Raw genomic sequence first — 25,392 nt, 5'->3', positions numbered from 1 at the left:
TCTCATCTAGCATTGTTTGGTCTCCATAAGAATAGTCCTACCAATTGGAGAAGGTAATGTAAATTAAATTGTATTCCATTCAAGTTCAGCGCCAGTTCAACGAAGGAGTTAAAGATAAAAAATATGGTTACTTCCCTTAAAATAGACGTAAATAAATAGATAATAATAATTTTAAATTGCGATTTCAATGCTGAGTCTGAAATCGCAAATAAGCCAGACAAAAAGCACACGTGGCATTTTGAGCGGTAGAGAGGTGGGCGTGAACTAACAGGCTTTAAAAAGAGAGTGGTAAATAAACAAGGTTGGGAACCATTGTTTTAAACTTTTATCTTAGCAAAGGAAGCTACCATTTGAACTTTATACCACCCGCGTGTCCTTTCTGCTTCGTCCTGCCCTGGCGGGAATTAGATGCAATACGTTTACGCACTTCACGACACAATTGGACCCAACAAGCCTCATCAGCAAAGGTTCGACAATGACACCTGTCACAAAATACTTCTATATTTCGAATGCACTTGCAAACTGTAGGGCAAACTGTACTTGTGTTATAATGCTTTAAATAGGCCTATAGTATCAGCAGGCCTACGTTTTCGTTTCGCTACGAAAGTTTGAAAGAAAAGATTGTTCCACTTGGAATTGTAGGGGTCCTGAAATAGGCCTAACTTAGGTACATGAGTAACACAGGGCAGGAGAATTAAGCAGAAGGTCAAGAGCACTGACCTTAAAAGTGTCGTAGACAAATGTGTGTTCAAGCCTGTCTATGGGGGAAGGGGGCGGGTCCCAGTAAATTCTTTCTGCCCTCCTAAAATTTTCACAGTAGACTTGCAAATGAACTATAATATGGTTGCATCAGGCCCCCTAACTTCTACCGCCCCCCTACATTTTTGGGCTGGCTACGAGCCTGTGTGTGTTACATTCGGTGCAGATTGTCCTGGTGTCAATAGTTGGAAATTTACAGAAAAGATGTAGTAATTTAGATTTGATTTGAGTTTAACCTCCCTGTCAGCAGTGCGGCTATGTGAGACATGACATAGGAGTCGAACCACATAAGGTCCTGCCCGGAATCAAAACAGGGCTTCTCGCGCAAAGGCACATACGATATCCATATAGACACGAGGGAGCTGTGTATAGTAATTTAGAAATGAAGAGCATTTTTAAAAGAACTTTGTTTATGTATACATTGAACATGTAAGTGAAGTATTACTTTATAAACAAGTTTGCCAAATTACCACGCAACTGTGTGTAGGAGAAGGATGCAACAACTATATGTGACAATGGCCGTGACACTAGAGCCTGTCTATTCCACCTGTGCCCTCGGAAACTATGCGAACCATACTTCGGCCCAACCCCCGCCGCCCTCTGAAGTAGGAAACCCTCTCTTTGCTTAGGGAAAAGAAGTGAATGACCTCAGTTGTGTTGCCAATTTGTCATTCAGTCGCTTGATGTTGCCGAGTGAAGATCATAGGCTACTTAGAGTGGCTAATAGGATAGATCACAGCGAAGCCCGTGAAATAATTCATTGTCCCCTCCGCATCTAACAATTGAAAGATGTCGGTTACAGCAACTTATCCCTCCTCTTTCGAGGGAGGTACGGGAAATCACATAGCAACAGTAACGCCAGCAGGGGCACAGTTGAGATAGAAAGGTTCTAGTACCGTACAATGGAGCTCTCAGTTATTACACTATCACTTTGTGTTTTTGCGTGGGAGACTCGAGTTCGATTCTCGGTGGGAGCTCATGTGGTTTGATCAAACGTTAACCTGTAAATTCACGTCTCATATTAGAATCGGTTATGAAAAGGATGTTAAATTCAAATTCATTCTTTCAACACTAGCAACAAAAATCGATAGTGTGAATAAAGTAGTTTGATTTTTATCGAAAAGTGAAACAGTCATCATAGAAAAGTACACAAGTGAAGTGAGCATAAAGGGGAAATCGGAAAATGCAGGAGCAAGGCAAACTAGTCAGATTTTCGTAGTAAGGGAAAGTGGGGGAATTGTGCGCACCTAAGTCAAATACATTCCTGTGGTGTTGACAATGAGGACAACGAAATAGTAATTAAATGAATAGGTTCTATCCCCACTGTACTGTCATACAGTAATATTAGTTTAGGTCTATAATTAAACATAGGGAAATTATACTGCAATAAAACAAGATATGTGTGTGTGTTCGCAAGGTTCCACGCTGTGGGGTAATTGGGCGCAGAAGGCTGGGTAATGGTGCGCAGCAAATCTGGAGATCCGAAGGTTAATAAAACACGAATGCTAGTGTAATGCACACTTTATTAACATTAGTCTGAAATAGTAGTCGAGTAAACAAAGAAATATATTCATTACGGTAGCGTACGCAGGAACTTAGTTCGGGAGGGGTCCAAACTCAATATAAGGGTATTTTATATTAAAATTCCTAAAATTGCCCCTAAAATTTGGGTAAATTTACAAAGTCAAAATTTCGGGGGTTCTGGACCCCCAGGACCCACCCCCTGCGTACGTCCCTGAGGTCTTTTTTAACAAACGCTTTCACTAACTTCCGGTAATCCTGTTCACGCTTGTTCCCTCAGTCTGCCTTACTCTAACATCAAGGTGTCACTGTAGGAACCCATATAAATAGTCCTTTCCTGCTAACTCCACGTCTTTGTTAAAATTATTCTTTATTTTCATCTCTTCAGCATATCGAAATGGCACACGCCTAGGCTCTTACTTGTCAAGCCATAAAACACTTTACTCAGAGTAAACACATAGTCTCTTAGTTCTAACTCTACTTCTTTGGAAAGGCCTGAATGCCTGCCTAATCTTGGTACTGATGGCCGGTTTAGTAGCAAGTATTTTCTCAATGTTGATTCTGATATGATGTAACATCTTCCTACTTCTCGATTTTTTTTACGTCATCGTTCCGTATTGCATCGAGAGCATTTTGCAAAGTTTCTTGCGAATAGGAATTCATTTGTTGTTTTCCTAATATACCTGCGCGGCACCTGTAATGAAAAATGATGAAGAATGAACTTCGAACTTGTTCCACAATATCTGAAGGTTGGAGGAATCATACACGTTTGCGCGCACCATTACCCCATACGTGCCGTCGAAATAAACTTTATTCTCAACATTGGGACATTCAGCGACAGGGCAACCTCATTACAGTATGTTCTACAGGAGGAAACTTCCTTTCGCACTATACCTACTTTAATGTCATAAGTTGCAAACTGTAGGCTTACTTCCTTATTTTCCACAGCTCATAAATAACAACAGATGTAGGATTTTTTTTTCCGTCTCGTTTAGCTCACTCCTCATCAATACTGAACACACTGGGTCGTGTCTGCAGTGTTTCGCCTGGAAGCATCTAGGAACTAACCGCTCACTGGAGGCGCTAGAGATATTCCAAATATAAGAAATTGCGGTGCGCACGATTACCCCCGCGCACGATTACTCCACTTTACCCTACTTGTGGAGCACGTGTGTACTAGTTGTATAGTGCATATTACTTTTATCTATACAATGTTAGCGAATAACGGTCGCCCGTGTGTGTCTGCCCCTGTAACAGAAAGTAATGGAATAACCACTTCTGTTTCAGTTATTCTCGTTGCACTTTTGCATACACACTGTGTATCAGTACGTAATTAGTGGGTAGCCGTCAATTAAATAAAACGTTCTCAGTGGATTTGCAGACTAATAAGAAACGTGGATTTTCAGTAATTTTACCAAACGGCAGCCGGATTCTTAACCTATGCATGACAGAGACAGTGTGTGCAGTATTCTCTTACAATGGCTTACGATAGTCACTCTTACTCTTATGATAGTCATCCTTATATTATGAGCTGTTTCTAATTTACTATTACCTCTCCCCATGTGCTGCACACATAACTTATAGCTGTTACTTGAACTTAAATTTTTTTATCCCAGTGTTTAATATTCCTTGAAAATCACTAGCGCTTTTAGTGATTTTCTTTAGCATGCCTAAGATTAATGAGCATTTAAACTAATTAATGTTATTCATGTTCGGTAATACGAAAAGCTTAGTTCGATTATCAACTGAACAGAGTACAGTTTCAAGATCAATGACGAAGTTTGAGCTGCTGTAATGTCACGATTTAATCGTCCGATAGAGGACTCTCTTTGGATGAACTTCTTGATATCGGTGAAAATGCGAACCGATTCCCCTGAGAATATGGGCGTGATCTTAAATGCAGATTACCTAAAACCAAATCGCACGTTTTCCGTTGCGTGGATGCAAAGTGTTACGGTATTGAGATCTTCCACGCTCTTGAGATTTCAACAAAAAGCGGACTCTATCAGTAAAATTAGTAAAGGCAAAGGAAATATAAGATTTATTCCAAAAGAGTTAACGTAAAGATAACACAAAATCCTTGTTCTTCTTAATCGACATATCTGATAATAATTGCTTTTAGCATATTTTGCGTTGCAATTAATATTACAACTTACAGGGAATGAGACCCAAGAGTACTGTACCTGTGAAGCAATATACTGTAGAACAAATGTCCAAGGGGTGGATCATGTACTTTTGTAATATATATAATAAAAGTAAAAAGCAGTAGACCTATATTAAGTTTGATCAATTCAATGAAGAAAAAGTGTTTAAATGTAGTTTAATAGAGATACTTTTTTGAAAAATATATAGTATTTGTGTATATACGAGGAGCAGTTAAAAAGTTTCCCGAATTTCGTTGTAGCCCTTTGTTACCATAATATACACCCTTTTTCAAAAAGAATTTACGTATTACGAAGAATTATTTTGTCCAAACTATCGATCGGTGCGCCTCGGCTCGGCTATTGGAGAAACGAATAGCTACATAGTCTAGTTTATATTAATAGCCGCTAGATGTCAGTTGTCTTCTGTGTTGCTTGGTAACCGTCATATGTTTAAAATGGCTACTCTGCATCAGAAATCATTTTGTGTTCTCGAGTTTGTGAAGTACAATTCCGTGATTACAGTTCAAAGACGTTTCAGGTTGAGGCATCAAATTGATCTTCCGGATGGGCGGAACATTCGCAGATGGTATCGACACTTTGTAGATACAGGATGTGTATGTAAAGGAAAGAGTCCTGGCCGCCCTCGTGTTCCTGAAGAAAATGTTGCACAAATTCAAACTGCTTTCCAACGTAATCCTTCAAAATCAACTCGTCGTGCCAGTCGGGAGTTACAAGTGCCGACAACAACAATTTGGCATGTTTTGAGAAGTCGGTTGGTTATGAAGCCGTACAAGTTACGGCTGTTACAAGCTCTGCGTGCTGATGACAAACGCAAACTGTGGCATTTTTTAACGAGATTCTGGATGCCATTGACAATGATAACACTTTTGCACAACGCATCGTGTTCAGTGATGAAGCGACTTTCCGTGTTAGTGGTCAGGTAAACAAACAAAATGTTCGAATTTGGGGCCTACAGAACCCACATGCAGTCATTGAACATGTACAAGATTCGCCCAAAGTCAATGTGTTTTGTGCGATATTCCGATCATCTGTTTACGGCCACACGGTTAACAATCAGCAGTATGTCGCTATGTTACAAAATTGGTTGTTTTCGAGGCTGCACAAAGACAACTTCATTTTTCAACAACACGGGGCACCCCCTCACTGGAGTCGCCAAGTGCGTGAATATCTGAATGAAACTCTACCTAACCGTTGGATTGGTCGTCAAGGAGCTGGTGACTTAGCATGTCTCAGCTGGCCTCCACGATTACCGAATTTGTCACCCTGTGACTTCTTCCTGTGGGATTAAAGACAACGTTCATGTACCACCGCTCCCACAGAACCTGGAAGAATTGAAGAACTGGATCCGTACTGCCATAACATCAGTGACGCAGGACATGCTTGGCCGAGTGTGAGAGGAATTTGAGTATTGATGTGATATTGTTCGTGTCGCTGATGGAGGACATATTGAACATCTGTAATTTGAACTTGAGAGATTCGTAAATATGTGTAAAATTTCATATTCGTTTGTCTTAAAGTTTAATAAATATATGCATTCGAAATACGTATATTCTTTTTGAAACAGGGTGTAGTTCTTCGTAATACGTATATTCTTTTTGAAACAGGGTGTAAGCACGCATTTACGTAATCGCTTTCAAAGGAGGATCCTTCGGAACGCACACATACTTGTTTCGGCGATCCTGCGATTGCTGGAAACACCAGTGAAAGTCCTCTTTTCAAATCATATCTTCGAATTTCAGCCGGAGCGTTCGTTTTCATCTCTTTTTTGACGGGTACATTTTTAAATTGAGAAAAGCCAAACATCCCTTGATACTAAACTATTTTTAAGGCTATCAGAGTCCCTCAAGCAGATTTTCCCCAATTTGCACATGAACTTGATGTTTGCAATTTGCTCGATCTATGAAATTGCGCCAACTATCACTACACACTCCTCCGTTCAGCTACACTATTCGTACACTGCCTGCCTGTTAGGCAGGGCCGGCGCTAGCAGTTTTGCCGCCCTGGGCGGTACTTTTACATGCCGCCCTTTTAGATCTAATCCGCAAATCTTATTTTGATAGACGTTCAAGTGTCACGAAAAAATAAGATGACCTATTTGAAAACATGTACGAAATGGAAAAGTAAACAAAAAATTTAACTACCTCTTTCGAATGCTTACATAATATTTAAACGGCTCCATACATGATGCAATATTCAGTATGCTTGATTTCACTGTATATCTGTGATATACAACAGCACATACAGAAAATAAATTTTTAAAAAATGCTTCAGTCAAGACTAAGAATTTTAATTTTTAAGCTTATTTTATATCAAAAGGTGTTTCCAAAAGAGTATGGAGCATGAAGATAATATAGTGAATCAGATATTAAGGCAAAACTAAGTGATTAGCCTAAGCCTTATAATGTATTCCAATGTTTCAGCCAATTCGTGTTCTATTGATATCATCGCTAGGAAAATCAAACGTGTTTTAGACATGGAAGAACGTAGATAGTTTTTAATAGACATAAGTTTCGAAAAACTTATTTCTCCACTTGCCACTGTTACCCATAAGGTTAACAAAATCCTAAATGCAACACTGACAATGGGAGCAAAGTCATGTTCCTTAATTAATTTTAAAGTCTCTTTTGGTGAACATTTAGGCTTAATTATAGCGATAAAACACTTTCAAATCACTGGGGTTAATATTTTCGATTCTTCGTGTGTTAAAATGATGGTAAGTTTAGTACACTTGTCAGACTAAAGTTCAGGTGCATATCTTAAAGAAAATCGAAATACTCGCTGTGATGTTGCTCAAACCTTTCTCTTAAAGCTAACACAACCAGGTCTAGAACTTCGTAATAAAAATCGATCTTATATCTTATTTGTGGATCTTCAATAGCTTCATTCTCTGTCTCGTGCTGAAACTGTCTCTTTCGACTTCGAGCATGCACTGTATTAGCTATCCGTGGATCATCCATATTAAATGACCATCCATATTTATGTGAAGTAAAAAGTCATGCCAGATAATGAGTGAGCAAAGGAAAGGAAAGTCACGCAGCTGGTTTGCTATACACAGAGCATTGTGGGCGATCATACTATCTTCTACTGTCGTTACTTATTTGAAGTAAGGCATCATAAACCACTCCTTTGGAATCAGAGCATCAATTCGGCTCTCCCACCTTGTGGTGTTTAATAGTCTTAAAGTGAGACTGCTAATATGTTCCTTTACTATGACCCAACGTTGAACTGACGCATAAAAAAAAGTCATCAACTTTTTTTAAATATAGAAAAAAAATGAAACGGCGTACTGAAATGTTGTGGTTGCATCATTAACGACAAGGTTTAGTGGATAGTTCAGACGTAGTCAGATGATGACTATAGTGTGTGTATTACGTAGACGCTAATTTATCCAGCAGAAAGTACGAAGTTATCTATCGAAAACGGAAAAATTCCGTAATGCATGCGCAATTGCGCACATTTTTCTAGCAGACATCTCTCAAGAAAAAAAAATGCGGTACGGCTTCCTATATTCGGAATGAACAATTTGTAAATTGGTTAAAAACTCATAGCTAAACTCTAAATGTCTGTAGATGCTGTAGGCTAGAACGACCTGTCTCAAGTGGGAGTGTACCTTTTGCATACTTGGAGGGGAGCGTTAGAACATTGCTAAATAGAAAAGAAATATAAAAGATACCTTGATAATCTTATCCATCCTAGCTCAAAATCTTATCTACGCCGCTGCAAGGGAAATATTGAACAAGATGCCTGTGGCTAGTAGTTTGATAATTGAAACTGAGTGGGAATGCTCTGAATTTCCTATTTTCCTGAATATGAGTAAAGTAAGTTCAATTATATTCTCAGGTAAACAAAATTTTATTTTTCCATGTAGGCCTATTACGAAGCATTACATTTTGATAGTATTATTTTCTTTTCTTTTTCAAATTTTGCCGCCCTGTGCGGTGGCACGGCTCGACCCCCCCCCCCCCTCGCGCCGGCCCTGCTGTTAGGACGTGTTAACACTTGTTAGATTCATAAATAGGCAATGTAAAGACTGTGCTATACAAGATTCATTGTAAATGTATCACAAATGCCAAAACTACAACATTCCGGGAATTTTTTGACTGTTGCTCGTAGAACGCCAGACAGTAACATAAATTTATTTATCAATAATTTAGATAAAATGCTGGAGTATTTTCATGGTAAGAAATACATACCAAATTATTCCAGATGATTCGAATGTAAATTTTTTTGAGTGGAAAACTCAATCAAGATTTTGAATCTTTACTTCAAACTAATTTATCTCCTACGATCAAATTATCAACAAAAATAACAAACAAATCAGTATCGTGTATAGACCAAATTTGCTAAAGTTATTATGCATAAATTATGAATCAGGAGTATTGAATACAGATTTTTCATATCATGGAACATAAATTGCAAAAATTGATATTTCCTTCTTCACCTCTTAAGGGTGTTTCGTTTGACACAAGTTATTGCTCTGATTGTTTACAACTTGGTTTTGATTTTTTTACCCCCTTTCTTTCCTATTTTATCTGATAGCGTTTCAATTCATGCTGTAATTTTCTTCTGTAATATAAAATATATGTACTATATGTTAGGATAATTTCATGTTTTCTCGATTGTGTAGTTTCCTTACGTGAATAGATTTGTTCTAAATATGGTTTTCTCTTCATCTTTGCCTCTATTTTTTATAAGTTAATTCCTTTTAAATGTTTAAAATTCAATACATTTTTAATTATAATCCGGTCTTCTTCAGCTAACAATTAATTGAAAAATTACCCTATCCTAGCCGACTATGTAATATTATGAACAGTTTTCTTTTTTTTAATACATCGCATGAGAAAATATATAGTCTCAAGTTCCTGGCCCTTTGTCGCACTAGCAGTATATGTGCTCTCTTTCCAATCTGGTAGAGTTTTGTAGGAGTTAAAGCCGTACGGAATAAGATTCTATAATTTTTGCTCTCGCCTATTTTTTTTTAACCGATTCCCACTGCTTAGTTCCAGTTATCCTTATAACATCCCAGTAGTTATCTTTTACCTTTCGACGATTTTATTGTTTCCATAGGTTGTTTTCTCTACATTCTTTTGTAATGTAATTGTAATACGGTAATTTACTGGATCAACAGTTAAAGGTATCCCCCCCCTTTTACACATTCAATCCTAGCAGCCAAATATGTGATGACATTATTGTTTACTCCAACAGGGGCTTTGTGAAAATAAAATGTATATTTATTTGATTTGCTAATAATGTTTTATATAACGATTTAATCCTCATGATAATATATGTTGTTTTGGTGTTCCAATTTATACTTGATAATGTTAATACACATAGGGTAGCTGTAAAAATACGCAAATCTTACATATTTATTTTAATGTATGTCAAAGTTTGTCGGATAACAAAGGATTCTCCCACAAATATTGACATGGAAGCTAGTAATTTGTACTTCATCAAAATGATTCTTAAAGGAATGGATACTGTTGCTCCTACATTTTTATTTTTGATGCATCAATGAAAATAGGATTTATTGTGATTTCCAAAGAGGTGGAGCTAGCTGTATGAAATATTGTTTCTACATCACAGTCTCTCTTGTTTTACGTGACGTTAAGTCGGTTCAATTTTCCGGTCCAAGGGAACAATACAGCTGTAGATTGGTATGTAATCATCTTTCATGTTTGAGAGAGAGAGAGAAAAAAAAAAAACTTTTTAGTTGAAAAACTAGTAAATACTTATTTTAAATTTCAAACTGTAAATCACTACTAACATATAAGATAAGAATTTTATGATGTTTTAGGCAGGAATAAATTGATTCCATTCTCAAGTATGATATACTTCATTTAGTGAAAGGAACGTAATGTTTTATCTTAAAGCAAAAACACTTATATATTATACATTTATTGTACTTATATATTTGTCTTAAGAAAGAAATCTGTATAGTTACCGTTCTTCAGTTGAAAGTTATTCTTTTCGTTATGGTTGTACGAAGAAAACATTCATTCTCTTCTTCTTCTCCTTTTTTCATTCACAGATACCAGCAACATACCTTTTTATCACCAACTACTGAGCAAATTAATCATTAAAAAACAGACATGAAAATCTCCAAGTGTACCGTAAAAGCGACGTCAAAATCTTATGTAAATGAATATATATATATATATATATTTGAGAAGATATACAAGTTTCATTTCATTCATATCCCTGTAAACTAGAATCTAGTCTATACATACAGAAAAATAAGTAACTTTTCAATTTTCCTCTCTTCTCTCTCTCTCCTTCTCTGAAATCCTTGACGTTATATCACGAAAATATTTAGACGAAAGTGTTTAGTTGCAGGTAATTTTCTCAGTTACAAAATTTAATTTCGTAACATTTTGAGCTGTACAAATGATCAACAAACAAAAGACTTCCATCCAAGAATTTCAAACGATTTTTCAAACGAAGATTTTTAAGCATTTAAAATTAGTTAAATTGACTCGTAAAATTTTCAGTTCCTTGCAACTTTTATGAAACCAATTTTATCGGAGTAATTTAAAATTAGATTTAAATGTAAGAATGTTATAATTGATTAAACGTGATGTCAATATTACTTTCTGAGTGTGGGCTGTGAGAGCAATATAATATCTGAGCTGAAAAACAACCAATAATAATAACACAGCTTCTATCAAAGTAGATGCAATAAAACTTATAATTCTCTCCACCAATTACACTGTAGGTACCACCCTCTTCAACGAGTTGAGTTGATTTTAGTTTAGCGTCCCTTTCGGCAGCGAGGCTATATGAGACGTGGACCTACTGATTAACGTGAAATCCGAACCACATGAGCTCCCGCCGGGAATCGAACCCGGGTCTCCCACGCCAAAGGCGCGTACGCTAACCGCTTAGACCCTCTTCAACGAATCAGTGCAACTTATGACTTCGTTAACGACCCTTTGCTAAAATTTAAATAGTGTAACAGGGTGTCTATTCAAATTCCAAAGTGAAATTTCGTGACATTTTCATTATACCAAATCATAAAATTTCCTAACATTTTCAAGAGTGAATTTGGGTACGAATTAGGCCGAATTTTCGTGCATGCAATAGAAACGTACTTTGCTTGCGATTTGGTAGCGTCTAAAGCCGACTATAGACATTTTTGGTGGTGAATTTTGACGTTTTATAGAACAAGATTTTCCAATCTGTACTTACATTTGTACAGTTTAAAATAATCGTGACCCAAAAGATAAATTTCGTGACTTTCATGACCGTTTTCTGATTTCCTGACTTTTTCGTGACATTCGTGACTTTCGTGACCGATAGACACCCTGTGTAACAACTGTAAGTGTAATCTAGTTCTAAATTTAAAATTTGACTCAAACAGTGTCTTCTCTAGTAATCATGTGTCAAAAACTTAAATCGTCAAAAAAACTTAATCCTGGCCTTCTTGGCAAAAATGAGGATATCCTTACTCCTAAGTCCGAAAACAGTAATTCTCTACAGTTTGTTTGATTCTCCAGTCTACGGAGGACCAAATGTCGAAAATACTGACTCAAAACCATGGTCACCTGTAGTTCTACGTCAAAAATAGTAATCTTTTACCTACCAGTCTGAAACGGATCAATTTACCATTAAAAAGTGTTATGGGAGTGCTGTTACAACACGGATACTGTCTTTATACAATTCTGTCTTATTATCACTATCACTAACACTAACACTAACACACTGCACTTTATATGAGTAAAAAAAAATCTAAGTCCGTTTCTGTTAATAAAAATAGTGTCCCGTACGAAAATCCTTAAGAATGTCTGTCGGATAGACGCCGACGCCTCCACCATGTAAAGTTCTATCTATAGGGTAGATACGGTATACGGGAGATTGGACTTTCTCATCACTTTTTTATTACAAAAGTTCCTCCTGAATACAAGTGTGTTACGACAAGTAGTTCCTCTAATTATGTAGGTAAAGAAATGAAAGGAACCCAATGACCAGGCGTCTTAGGCAGGGGTGCCCACAAGGGGGGGCTATGACGCAAACTGCGTCATTGAAATATTTGGGGGGGGGGGTAAAAATCTATATAAATATGTTTGAGGGGGTGTAAAAATTAATCGAAAAGATATTTTTTCATGGAAGAACACCTACGGATAGACGATTGAGGGGGGGGGGTGCGTCATGGACATGAGGGGGGGGGGCACCACTGTCTTAGGGCTTTGTTGGTTAGATTTCTCTCAATGACCGGGCGTCTTAGAGAGAGAATGAGAATTTGTTGATTAGGTGCCTCTCAATGACTGGGCGTTTTAGTGAGGAAAAGGAGCTTAATGACCAGGTGTCTTAGGATATGTAGGAAAGGCGTCTTAGAAAGGGGTAGGGTGCTCTCAATGGCCAGGCGCCTTAGAGAGTTGGTAGTATGATCAACCGAGTGAGATTGATACTTCATAAGGTGTGCTCTCCTATTCCATACCAAAATGTTGTTGACAGCTGGCCTCTGCGTCATCTGTCGAATGTTGGCGATGATGGACATCTTCGTTGCTGTCGTCTGTAGTGTGTTTACTTCAAGCACGTGTAGTAGAAACACATGGTTACAGCATGGTATGAAGACATGTGCGAACTTTACAATATTGACTCCCCAGCCTAAGGTAGTTCTTCACCCGTCAAAAACCTTCAGGTTCTTTTTTCCAATGCCAATTGTCAAAATACTGACACAAAACCAAATTTTAAATCGAGAAAATCGTCAAAATTTTAGGGTATCCATCGTCGAAATTCATTTAGAACATTGATGATGACCTGTAAGGGGTTAAGTCCTAAAGTGTAGTTTTCTAGGAAACTACTACTTTTCTTAGCAAAGACCAAGAGCACCATGAGGAGAGCCCTGGGTCAATAATTGAGAGAGATTAAATACCAAAGTGTAGTCTTTGAAAAGGTGATATTAATGACAAAAGTCTTGGACCACCCACTAAGCCAAAATTGTCAAAAAGAAAGAGAAAAAAGCAGGGTGTCTACTAAAATTCCAAAATGAAATTTCGTGACTTTTTCGTAACCTTTTCTTTACCAAACTAAAATTTCATAACATTCTCAAGAGCGATTTTGGATGCGAATTAGGCCGAATTTTCATGAATGCGATAGAAGTGCGCTTTGCTTGTGATTTGGTAGCTTCTAAAGCCGACCATACACATTTTTGGTGGCGAATTTTGACCTTTTATAGAGCAAAATTTTCCAGTCTGTACTTTTATTTGTTAACAAAACAAAACAAAACAAAAAAACAAAAAACAAAACAAACAAAAAAAAAACGTGACCCGAAAGCTAAATTTCGTGACTTTTTCTTGACTTTCATGACTTTTTCGTTACTTTCGTGACCGATAGACACACTGAAAAAAGTATAGAAAGAAACGGAAAATTCAACCATACAGAGGTCCATACTATATGTGTCCTTTTTTTTCTCCTTAAGATAATTTTATTTTATTGTGATAATTTTGTCTTCCGTTCAAGTGAAAGGTGCGTCCTGATTTGGTAACTTTAGCATACTGGATTGTTCTTCCCATTTACTTTACGTGTTCTTCATACCACGGAACTTTGAAAACTGCTATAACACAAAAAAGTGTGCTGTACTCCCAAGATCTTGAATGGTTATAGCATACTTACCCTCGATAGCTGCGGTTCTGAATTCGGTTTTTTTTTTTTTTTTTTTTTTTTTTTTTTTTTTTTGGTAGGAACCACAATTACTTTAGTCCACAACGCATGCCATCGTGCAGAAAACTCAATACACCATTTACTCACATATCAGCCCCTTCCCTTTAACCATACACAAACCAAAACGGATAATTACGGCCCGGGAATTCTGTTTCAGAAGGAAGGAGTATGAGTTTAGCAATCAAAAAGTCTATATGAATAAACACCACAATGATATTTATTTAAAGAACGTTTATAGCCGTATATATGATAATCGTCCCTATTTCTGCAGTACTGTGTTTACGGTTGTCTAAAAATAAAATCTGGCGAGCAAAATAAAAAATTAAAAGATCTTTTGCTGAAAGAAAAGGGGAGAAATACGAGTAAATAGGTAAATTTATAAAATTGGTATTTCAATGAATAAACAAAGCATAGAAAAGAAAGTACATATATTGTAAAAACGAGTATCTGTACATGATAGCTGGTGGTGTTGATATTCACAACATATTACTTAAAACAAGGCCACATTCCCTTAAAGCGACATCAATATATCTGAATAATGATCATTTACTTTAATCAAAACTGAACATTTCTGAATAGCAAAGTAACATCATTTTGATCTACATGTACATATGCACACATATCACTTTACATTTCGGAAATTCATTGTCTTAATTATCTATTGCATAATTAGTATTTTAATTCATTACACTACCACATACTTTAATAAACGAAATCCAAATTTCTCTGTCTCGTTAAGATTTCATCTTATCTTTGTTATTATAGTATGGCACAAGTTTACTTTTCATGATCCATAGGGGGAAAAAATCTTCCCATGCAATACAATGCATTTACACGTATCAAACAAGCTTCCCCTGTCATTTGCAGGTACATTTCCAGAACCTACATACTGTTCTGTGGTCCGATTCCAATCTATTTCATCTAATAACTCAACTTCACTTGAAGTAGTGCTTACCACGGTTTTCCTCCGAGCCGCTCATATTTAAATGAGGCATAATAAAAACAATGGAATCGGCATTTCTGCTACAGATTCACATCGAAAATGTAGAGTTCAGTCCAAGTTACACCGAATGAATACTATAAATAAAGTTAAAAAATAACGCACTTCTTGCTATGCTGCCGCAATGCAATAAGTAATGCATATACTGTACACCTATGTTATTTGTAATATTAATTCAGTGAAACTTGTACAGTCGCCAGAAAAATGGGTAACCACCTATATATTTTTCCTCAAAAACTTCAGATTTGAGTTGTTCGCTTGCTGAAACTTGAAGCAAACAATATCCTTCCTTATATTACAGAAATAAGTACTCAAATAATTACCTTTATTTCTAGTTTCTTAACAAAAGAAATTGTATAGGCGACTTATAAAAGATGGAAGCAAGGCGGAACATTATATATGTACACATTATAACTATTTGTTACAAATTAATGATGGAACAATAATTTCACAAGGATCAGAGGTTAAGTACATTCATAAAAGACAGAACAATGCTATAATAATACAAGTAATTATAGTGATCGCAACGAGTCATGAAGCTTGATCTAGATCTACCAATTTCACCACCTAACAGAACGCGAGGATTTGTCCGGTCGTCAACCCCCATCTATGAAATTTTGCAGTGTTGTCGGATTGCCGCTACGTTTCGTTTTCTTGTTGTTGTTGTTGTCATTTTATATTTTTTCTATTATTATTGTTAGCATTTAATTCGCATAGTTGTTAGTGTTAGTGTTATAGTTCTTTACGTGCTGTTTATTTTTTTTTGTCGCTCATTTGTCATGTCTTCTAAATTTGGCAACATTGTTGGTGCACTATGCTGTTTCACTTTTTCTCAAGTGTGCTGTCGGAAAGCAGCTCCACGAATTGTACCGAATTCTTCCGATTCATCACACTTTCGTGAGGTAAAGCAATTCTGTGATTGGTGTAGACGCCAGGCTTCATGAGTCGTCGCGGCCACTATAGTATGTAATTTATTTCAGAGTTGCTCAAATATTTTGCCGCCCGCGGACCACGATAATGAAAAGAAAAATGCTATTCTTGTTTCACCGCGTGCGCACAATGTTTCTCATAGGAACGACTCCCAGACGTCCCGTATTTACATTATCTGTTTTCCCAGGAATCGCGCGAGACTTCAGATGTCCCAGCTTCCCTCCAAAACATAATACTCGTGCAACATAAAAACAAGAAACCCTTTTATTAGTCATCAATCCTCAACTGACAGGAATAATTTACTTTCTGTCAGTCATTCTTGGTGAGTGTTGAACAATAACTTAATTCATTCTCATATATCAGCAAGAAGCGAGTGTGTAATTACGAATATCCTGTTTTTATACGGTGCCAGTTTCTTGTTAGAAATATGAAAGCCGCACTCAAAGAACATTCTTCACCGCATGGCTAGAAGATGAGGGAGCAGCACTTGTTTAATTAACACACCAATTAGCTTGAGTTAATAATTACATGAAGCTCATGATTGGCCCTAATTTTATTCAACGAAATTACCAGAATTAACAGAACTTCCGTCATACATTACGGGCAGAAATCAAAAACACACGTTGAAATACTACACTACTGTTAACATTTTATTTTATTTACTGGTTGAAATGTGCAAGCAATCACTCATATTCTTCCGGCACAATTCTGAAGTTTTCGGTGCATGCTATAAGAAACACCGCTGTATATCCCCCAACCTGATGTTCATAATTCTCTGCCTGAATTCAGTTCAAAAGCGATTTCAAGTACAAGCCTGGGTTTTCATGATATTTCAGTTTAACGTCCCAAATTACCCATTTTAGGCTAAGGGAGACGATGATTAAGGTAAGCAAATAATGATGGAAGAATTGGTGGAATGAGAAAGTGGGAGGAAACGGGAGTACCACGAGAAAACGCATGGACACGATGTTGTCCACCACAAACTTACTTGGCAGGGGATGGAACCAGGGACCCCACGCACCAGAGATAAACGCTCTACCACTGAGCCACCGTGCCCTCCTCCCCCAACTTGTGTATTCAACTTCATAATGAAGGCAACAATAATTTACTAGGGTCTAAAATTTAATCCAGATTGAAAGAAATAAGAAACAATCAATAAAATCATGTGTTTAATAAAAATTTGCCAAACACTTGTGAAGCAATTATATATGAGATCTACACAACCATATTTTACCTTACATGCCTTGTAAATTTCAACTTAATTGAGCATTGCATATAGTTACACATTTAAGATATAACAGATTGAGGAAGATTTTCAAAAATAAAAGATAGTAAAGTAACATAATATAATATATTACTATGTCCATGCCTTTGATAACAAATATTCATTGATTCCATTCTGTTCAACAATTTTTCAGATATTGTAAAAAAGAAAACAAATAAAGAAAAAAGACAATATTGCTTCTATTTTCAAATACTGACATAATTCCATCTACAGAAATAAATTTTCTGACATTCTCGACGTTCGATCATTATCAATAAATAACCTGAAATCAATTATCACGTCACAGACTTCTTTAGCACCATCACTAACTTTCAGGTATTTATCCATTTGTTAAGGAATGTGGAATTGAAAGGAAACACAACATTGAATTAATACAGTTCATTAAGTATCCGTAAGTAATTAAAAGTATCCGTAAGCAAAGGCGCCGATTTCTCTGTAAATTTGGGGGGGGGGGGGGGCATTCAGATGCAGACGGTGTATATATGAGGATTTTAAGATAAATTGCATTCAAATTATGCCAAATATTGTATATTCACAAATACAATGAGGGGGCCTACATGAGTTTTGAGGGGGCCCGGGATCCCTGCCTCCCCAAGGATCGGCGCTCTTGTCCGTAAGTAATTAAAATTGTTTTATATAACTCTCAAAAAGCTCCCTTGTAACCAAGAGATTAGCACACATGTCTTTGAAACGCGTAGTCATGGGATCAATTGGTGGTTAAGAAACAATATATTATAAGGTGAATTAAGAGCTAATGACTCTTGTCTATGAAGCCAAAAATAGCTATCATGTATACCGCCATCATATCAATTAAATTCGCTGATCCACAATCTCGAATGAGGGATACAAGTGAATTAGATGAAGTGTTTGAGAACGATAAAATGACGGGTAGATGAAGGAATTTGGCGCTAGGAGATAAGGTTTCTAGCAATCCTAATTGGTTAGACAAAAGACTGAATCTAATAATCAGCTTGTATTTCTACGTTGAGTAACCTTTTGATTTCTTGAGCCATAAAGTTGGTTAGTTAATTTTTCATTCACACAATGACTTAACTATAAACTATACATTTGCTCCCGTCATGTCTTTCCTTTTCTCTTATCTAAACTGTTAACAACTATTGAAACGAAAGGAAATGAAATCTTTCCGTTTAACGTTCCATGATTATGCCCTTTAGGCTGAAGGAGACAGATAATTAAGACAAATGAATGATGATGGAAAAACTGGTGGAATGAGAATGCGCGAGGAAACGGGAGTACCCCGAGAAAATTCACAGACACGATGCTGTCCACCACAACTGTTAAAACTATTGTAACCTAAGAGAAACGTTTGAATCAGTTTATGTTACATGTGCTTCTGTGGCAATGCAATGAAAATATATGCATTTTTAGTTATAATACAGAACACGAATACAAATTGAGAGAAACAATAGTGATGCATGTAGTTACTTATTTATTATACACATTTTACGCCCCACATTTAATTTTACGGAAAGTAAAACTCAATTATGATTCAATATTTGCTGAAATAATCTGATGATACTGAACAGAATGTATAACCCTGACGAAATCTATATGCATATAGTGTTTGTCTACCATCAAGGTCATGGTATACGAACAATGACCGAACAAATGTTCCTGCGTTTCTGTTATCTCCGAGATATTGCGACTTTTAACTCGCAATTGTTGGTCAATAATCATGATCTTTCACGTAACCATATATACGTGTGAAAAAGTAATTAGTACAACGTTAGACAGGTTATTTCACACAAGAGAATAAGGACAAAAAAAAAAAAAAAAACTGTATGTGAAAAAAATCGACGTAGTCTTCGTTTCTTGAGCTTTAAGGCCTTTAAAAGTGAGGAAACTAACATAATAGTGCAGAGAAATTCACACATAAAATAGCCAATAGTACCCACTTCACAACGTTTGGATTGCTTTAAAAATAATTCTAATATTGGCATGCAGTTTACAGGCAGATTATTTGAGATTCTTTATTGCCTTTGGGAAACTTCTTGTTTAAGCACCTCTTTCTGTTTTAAATTAGGTACTATCTGCTAGGCCAAACCATGATACTACACCGATTTCTCTAAGGCTCAGTATTCATGCTACGTAGACTCAAAACTTAGTTTTCTGTCCCTCGCAAAATCGTAACTTAGGATCAAAGGCGATTTCGAGTTTTGTCCTTTTTGGGAGTAGAATCACCTTCCAAACACTCAATAGAAATATTATCACACTCTGCATATACATTCCTGCTGTAAACCGCTTGAAGGTGAACACTTTCTATATAGTTTGCTCCTAATTCATCTCTCATTTCATACCAGGCCTTACTACATTACTCACTTGTACATTAGTATTACCATACGAACTATATCATCTTTTATTAATAAATATTCTTATTTCAGTTAACTCAAATATCGATTAGCACAAAGCCATGTATACTGTGAAACATGCAGAAACACATATGAATGTAAGTTTCAACTTTAGATGTTATCTCTATCCCGAAGCACTGACGAAAGATAATCCTGATTTTATTCCGAAAGAATTAGTTCTCACTCTGAGCGTTGAAGCACGTAGAAAGTATTTTCTGGCAAACTCAAACTCAGTGGCGCATAGTAACTCTACCTCCTTTCCAGCTAAGGAGATATCAAAGTCACACTTCACTTCACGAAACATTTAAATACACTTTTCACGAGATTTGAGATTATTGGTATTACAATAAATGGGGTTCTAACAATCTACTTTTGAGTATTTAGATAGTTACTCACTATCTACATTCATTCAAGTACCATGTTACAAAAAGAAGCGAGGCTACATTACTGCGTTAAAAAAAATCCTTTGTACATCAAGGAGAGTTCTGGAATGTGATGAAACAGGATTCAGTAAATCTTATCAGCTTCCTTTGAAGGTGACGTAGCCAAAAGGACTAATTTGAAGACATATGTTGCAATGCTCATTAATGTCCTGGATGTCAAACACAACCTAAAATGAAAATAATAATAATAATAATAATAATAATAATAAACATAACAGAACAACTCTATTTGTATGGATAATATTAGTATTGCCTCCTCCCCCACACACAAACACCCACACACACATATTATATATACGTGTGTGTGTGTGTGTGTGTGTGTGTGTCACGGAGTGTACATTAATGTAACAACCGTCGGTAGGTGATTCCTAACACCGAGATCAGCAAAAAAAAAAAAGTCCTATGAACATATTGATGCTTATAACAACATGATGGTAGTGGTCTATTGAATGAACTACTGACAGAATGCTTCATATGGGTTGGAAATCCGCTTCCCTCTGCAGGTGGTATGAGTACAAGGCATTTAATGCACGCCACATAGTCATTTGACGGCTAAATTCCCTCGTACTCGTACCTGGCTCATTGTCCAGACCAGGAGTGAGCGGGTGAAGGTCGTGTTCCACTGGTTTGAGTAATGATCTGATGGCTGGAGATTTATGAATAACTTTTATACATATCTGGCAAGTATTTTACTAAGTTTGCCGGAAGTTCGGCCGATGAAACGCAATACGGTGGTGGAAAGATACTCCTCAACTCTTTTTTGGGATCACTTTGTGTTGGGAAGTAACGGCCCTTTTTTATGGTTATGTTGGTATCTGCGTACTCCTGGTGCATACCGTATAACATGCGAATGTGGCAGAACATACATAGGACAGACTGGACGTACAATAAAACAACGATGCAAAAACACAACAGCTACATAAGACTTCAGCAACCCGAAAAGTCAGGACTAGCAGAGCACAGTCTAGAGCTTGGGCACAGAATTCATTTACAAATACCACAATAGTAGCCAAGTGCAGCAATTTTTGGCACAGAACAATATACGAGACCATAGCTACTATCTCACGGGAAAGGAACAGTCTGAATAGAGACAATGGTTTTCAATCAGCCCTATCTGGTCGGCCCTTTTCAGGAACAAAAAACGGACATTCAACAAAGACATTTCTCGTAGCCACAACAACAGCCAATCAGGAGCCAGCATCCCTCAGCCAATCATCAGCCAGCATTTCCTTCAGCCAATCACCAGCCCTCATTCATAGCTCTGCCCCTAAGCACTCACTATATATATCATGCTTTTATCTCCGGACTCTTCATTACAATCCCTGAAGATGAATGCAATGTCAGCATTTGAAACGTCGGATTTCTATACATTCACCTGGCTGATAGCCGAGAAGAATTACCAAAATCACATCGTCACGAAAAATTCAATTCTTTCTTCACTATTAATCTATTTATAAATATAATACGAGATTAAAAGATAAAATATTTCCTATCCTAAACATCTGCAATCTATTCAGGACTGTCTAATTCAGTTAGTGAAATTAACTTCAAACTAAACTTCCACTTACCTCTACGAAAGGGTACAAGCAGCCATGTCGACGTAAAGCAAAGTACCGATCAATATCAAAGTGCAGTTTGTAACGGCCGGGCTTGGCGTCTTTTTGTGGAATGAATTCAGAATACTGTCCGAGAGAGTCTGTCACACTAAAAGAAACAAAATACATTATCAGCAAAAAGGATAGAACGTATCATTTTAAAGAACAAGCAAATGTTCGGTTAATTAAAAACGAAAGAAAAATAATATATGAAACATATCATGTATGGGGTGTTCAGAAAAACACCAAACTTTAGGAAATTATTCACACGAAAAGATTTTTTTTTTAAGTGACAACATAGATGGACAAAGAATCATTTCAGAGTTATAACCAGCCGAAAACCAGTCAGAACGATATGAAAAATGTAACTCCAAAATGAAATGTCAATTAAAGGTCGAGTAAAAGAACACTATCATTTCGAGCATAAATTCCAGAAATGTACAAGTAAATATGGAATGTTTTCAGTTCTTGATCTATCATTTTTTGTTTCTAGAAGTCATTTCGAGCATAAATTCCAGAAAAGTACAAGTAAATATGGAATGTTTTCAGTTCTTGATCTATTATTTTTCGTTTCTAGAAGTCATTTCGAGCATAAATTCCAGAAATGTACAAGTGGATATGGAATGTTTTCAGCACTTGATCTATCACTTTTCGTTTCTAGAAGTCATTTCGAGCATAAATTCCAGAAAAGTACAAGTGCATATGGAATGTTTTCAGTTCTTGATCTATCATTTTTTGTTTCTAGAAGTCATTTCGAGCATAAATTCCAGAAAAGTACAAGTAAATATGGAATGTTTTCAGTTCTTGATCTATCATTTTTCGTTTCTAGAAGTCATTTCGAGCATAAATTCCAGAAATGTACAAGTGGATATGGAATGTTTTCAGTACTTGATCTATCACTTTTCGTTTCTAGAAGTCATTTCGAGCATAAATTCCAGAAAAGTACAAGTGCATATGGAATGTTTTCAGTTCTTGATCTATCATTTTTTGTTTCTAGAAGTCATTTCGAGCATAAATTCCAGAAAAGTACAAGTAAATATGGAATGTTTTCAGTTCTTGATCTATTATTTTTCGTTTCTAGAAGTCATTTCGAGCATAAATTCCAGAAATGTACAAGTGGATATGGAATGTTTTCAGTACTTGATCTATCACTTTTCGTTTCTAGAAGTCATTTCGAGCATAAATTCCAGAAAAGTACAAGTGCATATGGAATGTTTTCAGTTCTTGATCTATCACTTTTCGTTTCTAGAAGTCATTTCGAGCATAAATTCCAGAAAAGTACAAGTAAATATGGAATGTTTTCAGTTCTTGATCTATCATTTTTTGTTTCTAGAAGTCATTTCGAGCATAAATTCCAGAAAAGTACAAGTAAATATGGAATGTTTTCAGTTCTTGATCTATTATTTTTCGTTTCTAGAAGTCATTTCGAGCATAAATTCCAGAAATGTACAAGTGGATATGGAATGTTTTCAGTACTTGATCTATCACTTTTCGTTTCTAGAAGTCATTTCGAGCATAAATTCCAGAAAAGTACAAGTGCATATGGAATGTTTTCAGTTCTTGATCTATCACTTTTCGTTTCTAGAAGTCATTTCGAGCATAAATTCCAGAAATGTACAAGTGAATAAGGAATATTTTCAGTTCTTGATCTATCACTTTTCATTTCTAGAAGTCATTTCGAGTATAAATTCCAGAAATGTACAAGTGCATATGGAATGTTTTCAGTTCTTGATCTATCATTTTTTGTTTCTAGAAGTCATTTCGAGCATAAATTCCAGAAATGTACAAGTGGATATGGAAAGTTTTCAGTTCGTGATCTATCGCTTTTCGATTCTAGAAGACTTCATGATTTTCCTTTGATGCTATGAGGCTGACCTTGTTGCTGCCCCTCTTTCCACATTTATTGTATTAATGAATCTAGGGTCAAAATAATCACTATATTCTTTCATCCGACTTTGATCCGATACTTCGTTCTCGAGTTATGATCCTTTACTTTATCGTTTCGATCAATTTTCGAAGGATAAAATTGTCAGCATCTCTGCGATCTTTGCATTCGTCTTTTTAACGTTTATTTAATTTCAAACTCTTTACAGCTCTTTCACACAATATCTAAAGTCATTTTCGATTCATATCCACAATAAGAAGCATAATTATCAATTCACAGGCGTGACAGCTCTTTGTGGGCCTGAGTCTGCTCTAACACTATTTGTTAGCGACCGGCTGAACTATATCCAACCCAGCGACGAACATGTGGTCAGTGCGTCGAATTACTTCGGTCATTAATGGACAGGATATTGACATCAAGATCAACACTGATGCGTAGATACAATAAGGCACGAATAGGTATGAACATACTGATTTCTCAATATTAAACCGTTTGGAAAATAGTTACAGGTTATTGTAAAAGGATCCCTTATTAAAACATCATCATAGTATCCCAGATATTTTACTATGGATCTTAAATGACGCTCTAATTTCATGATCATAAACAGCTGCATAATGACAGGGGATAACATCTATCGCATAGGAAGACGACGAAAATAAATAATAAAAAAAACTCACCATTGCACTTTATCGATGTGTTGTGGGTGATGAGCTAACATAACAGAAACCTTGCTGTAAGTGTAATTTGACTAGACAGTCCGAACTAGCACACACAGAAGGTAACTGAATACTATTAAAACAAGTGAATGTGATATAGTGCGATATTTTGTCCACTCTGAGTAGCCATAAATTGCTAGAATATCACCATCAGTTTTTGGAATAACAAATAATAGAAATAAATTCACTCCACCGGAAGAACGTTCCAGTATTGCAGTATCATGTAAGGCATGAACCACAGGGGCGTAATGAGCTGAAGTACGAAGCGACACTCGAGCAGCCTTGAGGGAAGGATTACGTGTTCCTGCCTGGCATACAACAAAACTCACCCGATTACAGAAACACCAGATCATTAGGTAGCACTGGATCACTTCCAAGTCGCCGGTTCACTACTTAGGCACCCATATTAGACTCACTTGGAATAAGTTCTGAATCTTCTTGGTCGGTGAGGTCTTGTTGATCGTCAACATCTCGTTGTAGGGATTGATCTTGATCAGGAGATGGAGAAGGAAGCCCACTGAGCATGTTAATTAGATGTTTTCAAAACAGCCAAAAGAACAAACCAGGCAGGGGAGAGTACGCAGACATCGGAAAGCATCTACATAGCACTCTTGGGCAACATATAAAAAGAGAACACGAGGATCTTCAGAAGGCCAACTAATGTTTTTCGGTTTAAAACAAAATCAATCATTAAATCGGCCAATGGATCAGATAATTGCACCCGTGGTTGAATGTCTCGTAAATCTTTAGTGGATTAGCCGGGACACTCTCAATAGAAAGAAGGACCCAAAAATCAAACAGAGGCTCTTTCTTTGTCGGGTTTGGCGGCATGTGATGCATTATGAGCATTTGGTGAGTTTTAGGTTTGTTGTGATATGGGAAAGCAACAAACTTTAATCTGAATGAAGTTCTTGTCTTCCTTTTTTTTACTTCATTAATTCACACTTAAATTTTTAATCGTAAAATCTATGGAATTTTCAACCACAAAACCTCTGATTTAATGTGTTGATTGCAAGCCTAAGACTTTTGTTTATGATTCAATATTTCACACATACAATTATTTA

General features: G+C 36.5%; 1 protein-coding gene across 1 annotated transcript in view; it reads right to left on the bottom strand.

Moving 5' to 3' along the window:
* Nucleotides 1–15,857: 15,857 nt before the first annotated feature.
* Nucleotides 15,858–25,392, bottom strand: part of LOC145662345 (uncharacterized) — a 41,700-nt gene continuing 32,165 nt past the window's right edge. Inside the window, exons 7-8 of the mRNA XM_081727850.1 lie at nt 21,701–21,836; nt 15,858–20,299 (exon numbers count right to left, since the gene is read on the bottom strand). Of these exons, the coding sequence (XP_081583976.1) occupies nt 20,210–20,299; nt 21,701–21,836 (226 nt within the window). The 3' untranslated portion in view covers nt 15,858–20,209. The remainder of the gene's footprint in view (nt 20,300–21,700; nt 21,837–25,392) is intronic.

Source organism: Thermobia domestica, chromosome 10, assembly GCF_964235325.1.
Source record: "Thermobia domestica chromosome 10, izTheDome1.hap1.1, whole genome shotgun sequence".
In the NCBI taxonomy this organism is placed as follows: domain Eukaryota; kingdom Metazoa; phylum Arthropoda; class Insecta; order Zygentoma; family Lepismatidae; genus Thermobia; species Thermobia domestica.
Note: the sequence above shows the minus strand (reverse complement) of the source record. Positions and strands in the feature narration are given on the sequence as shown.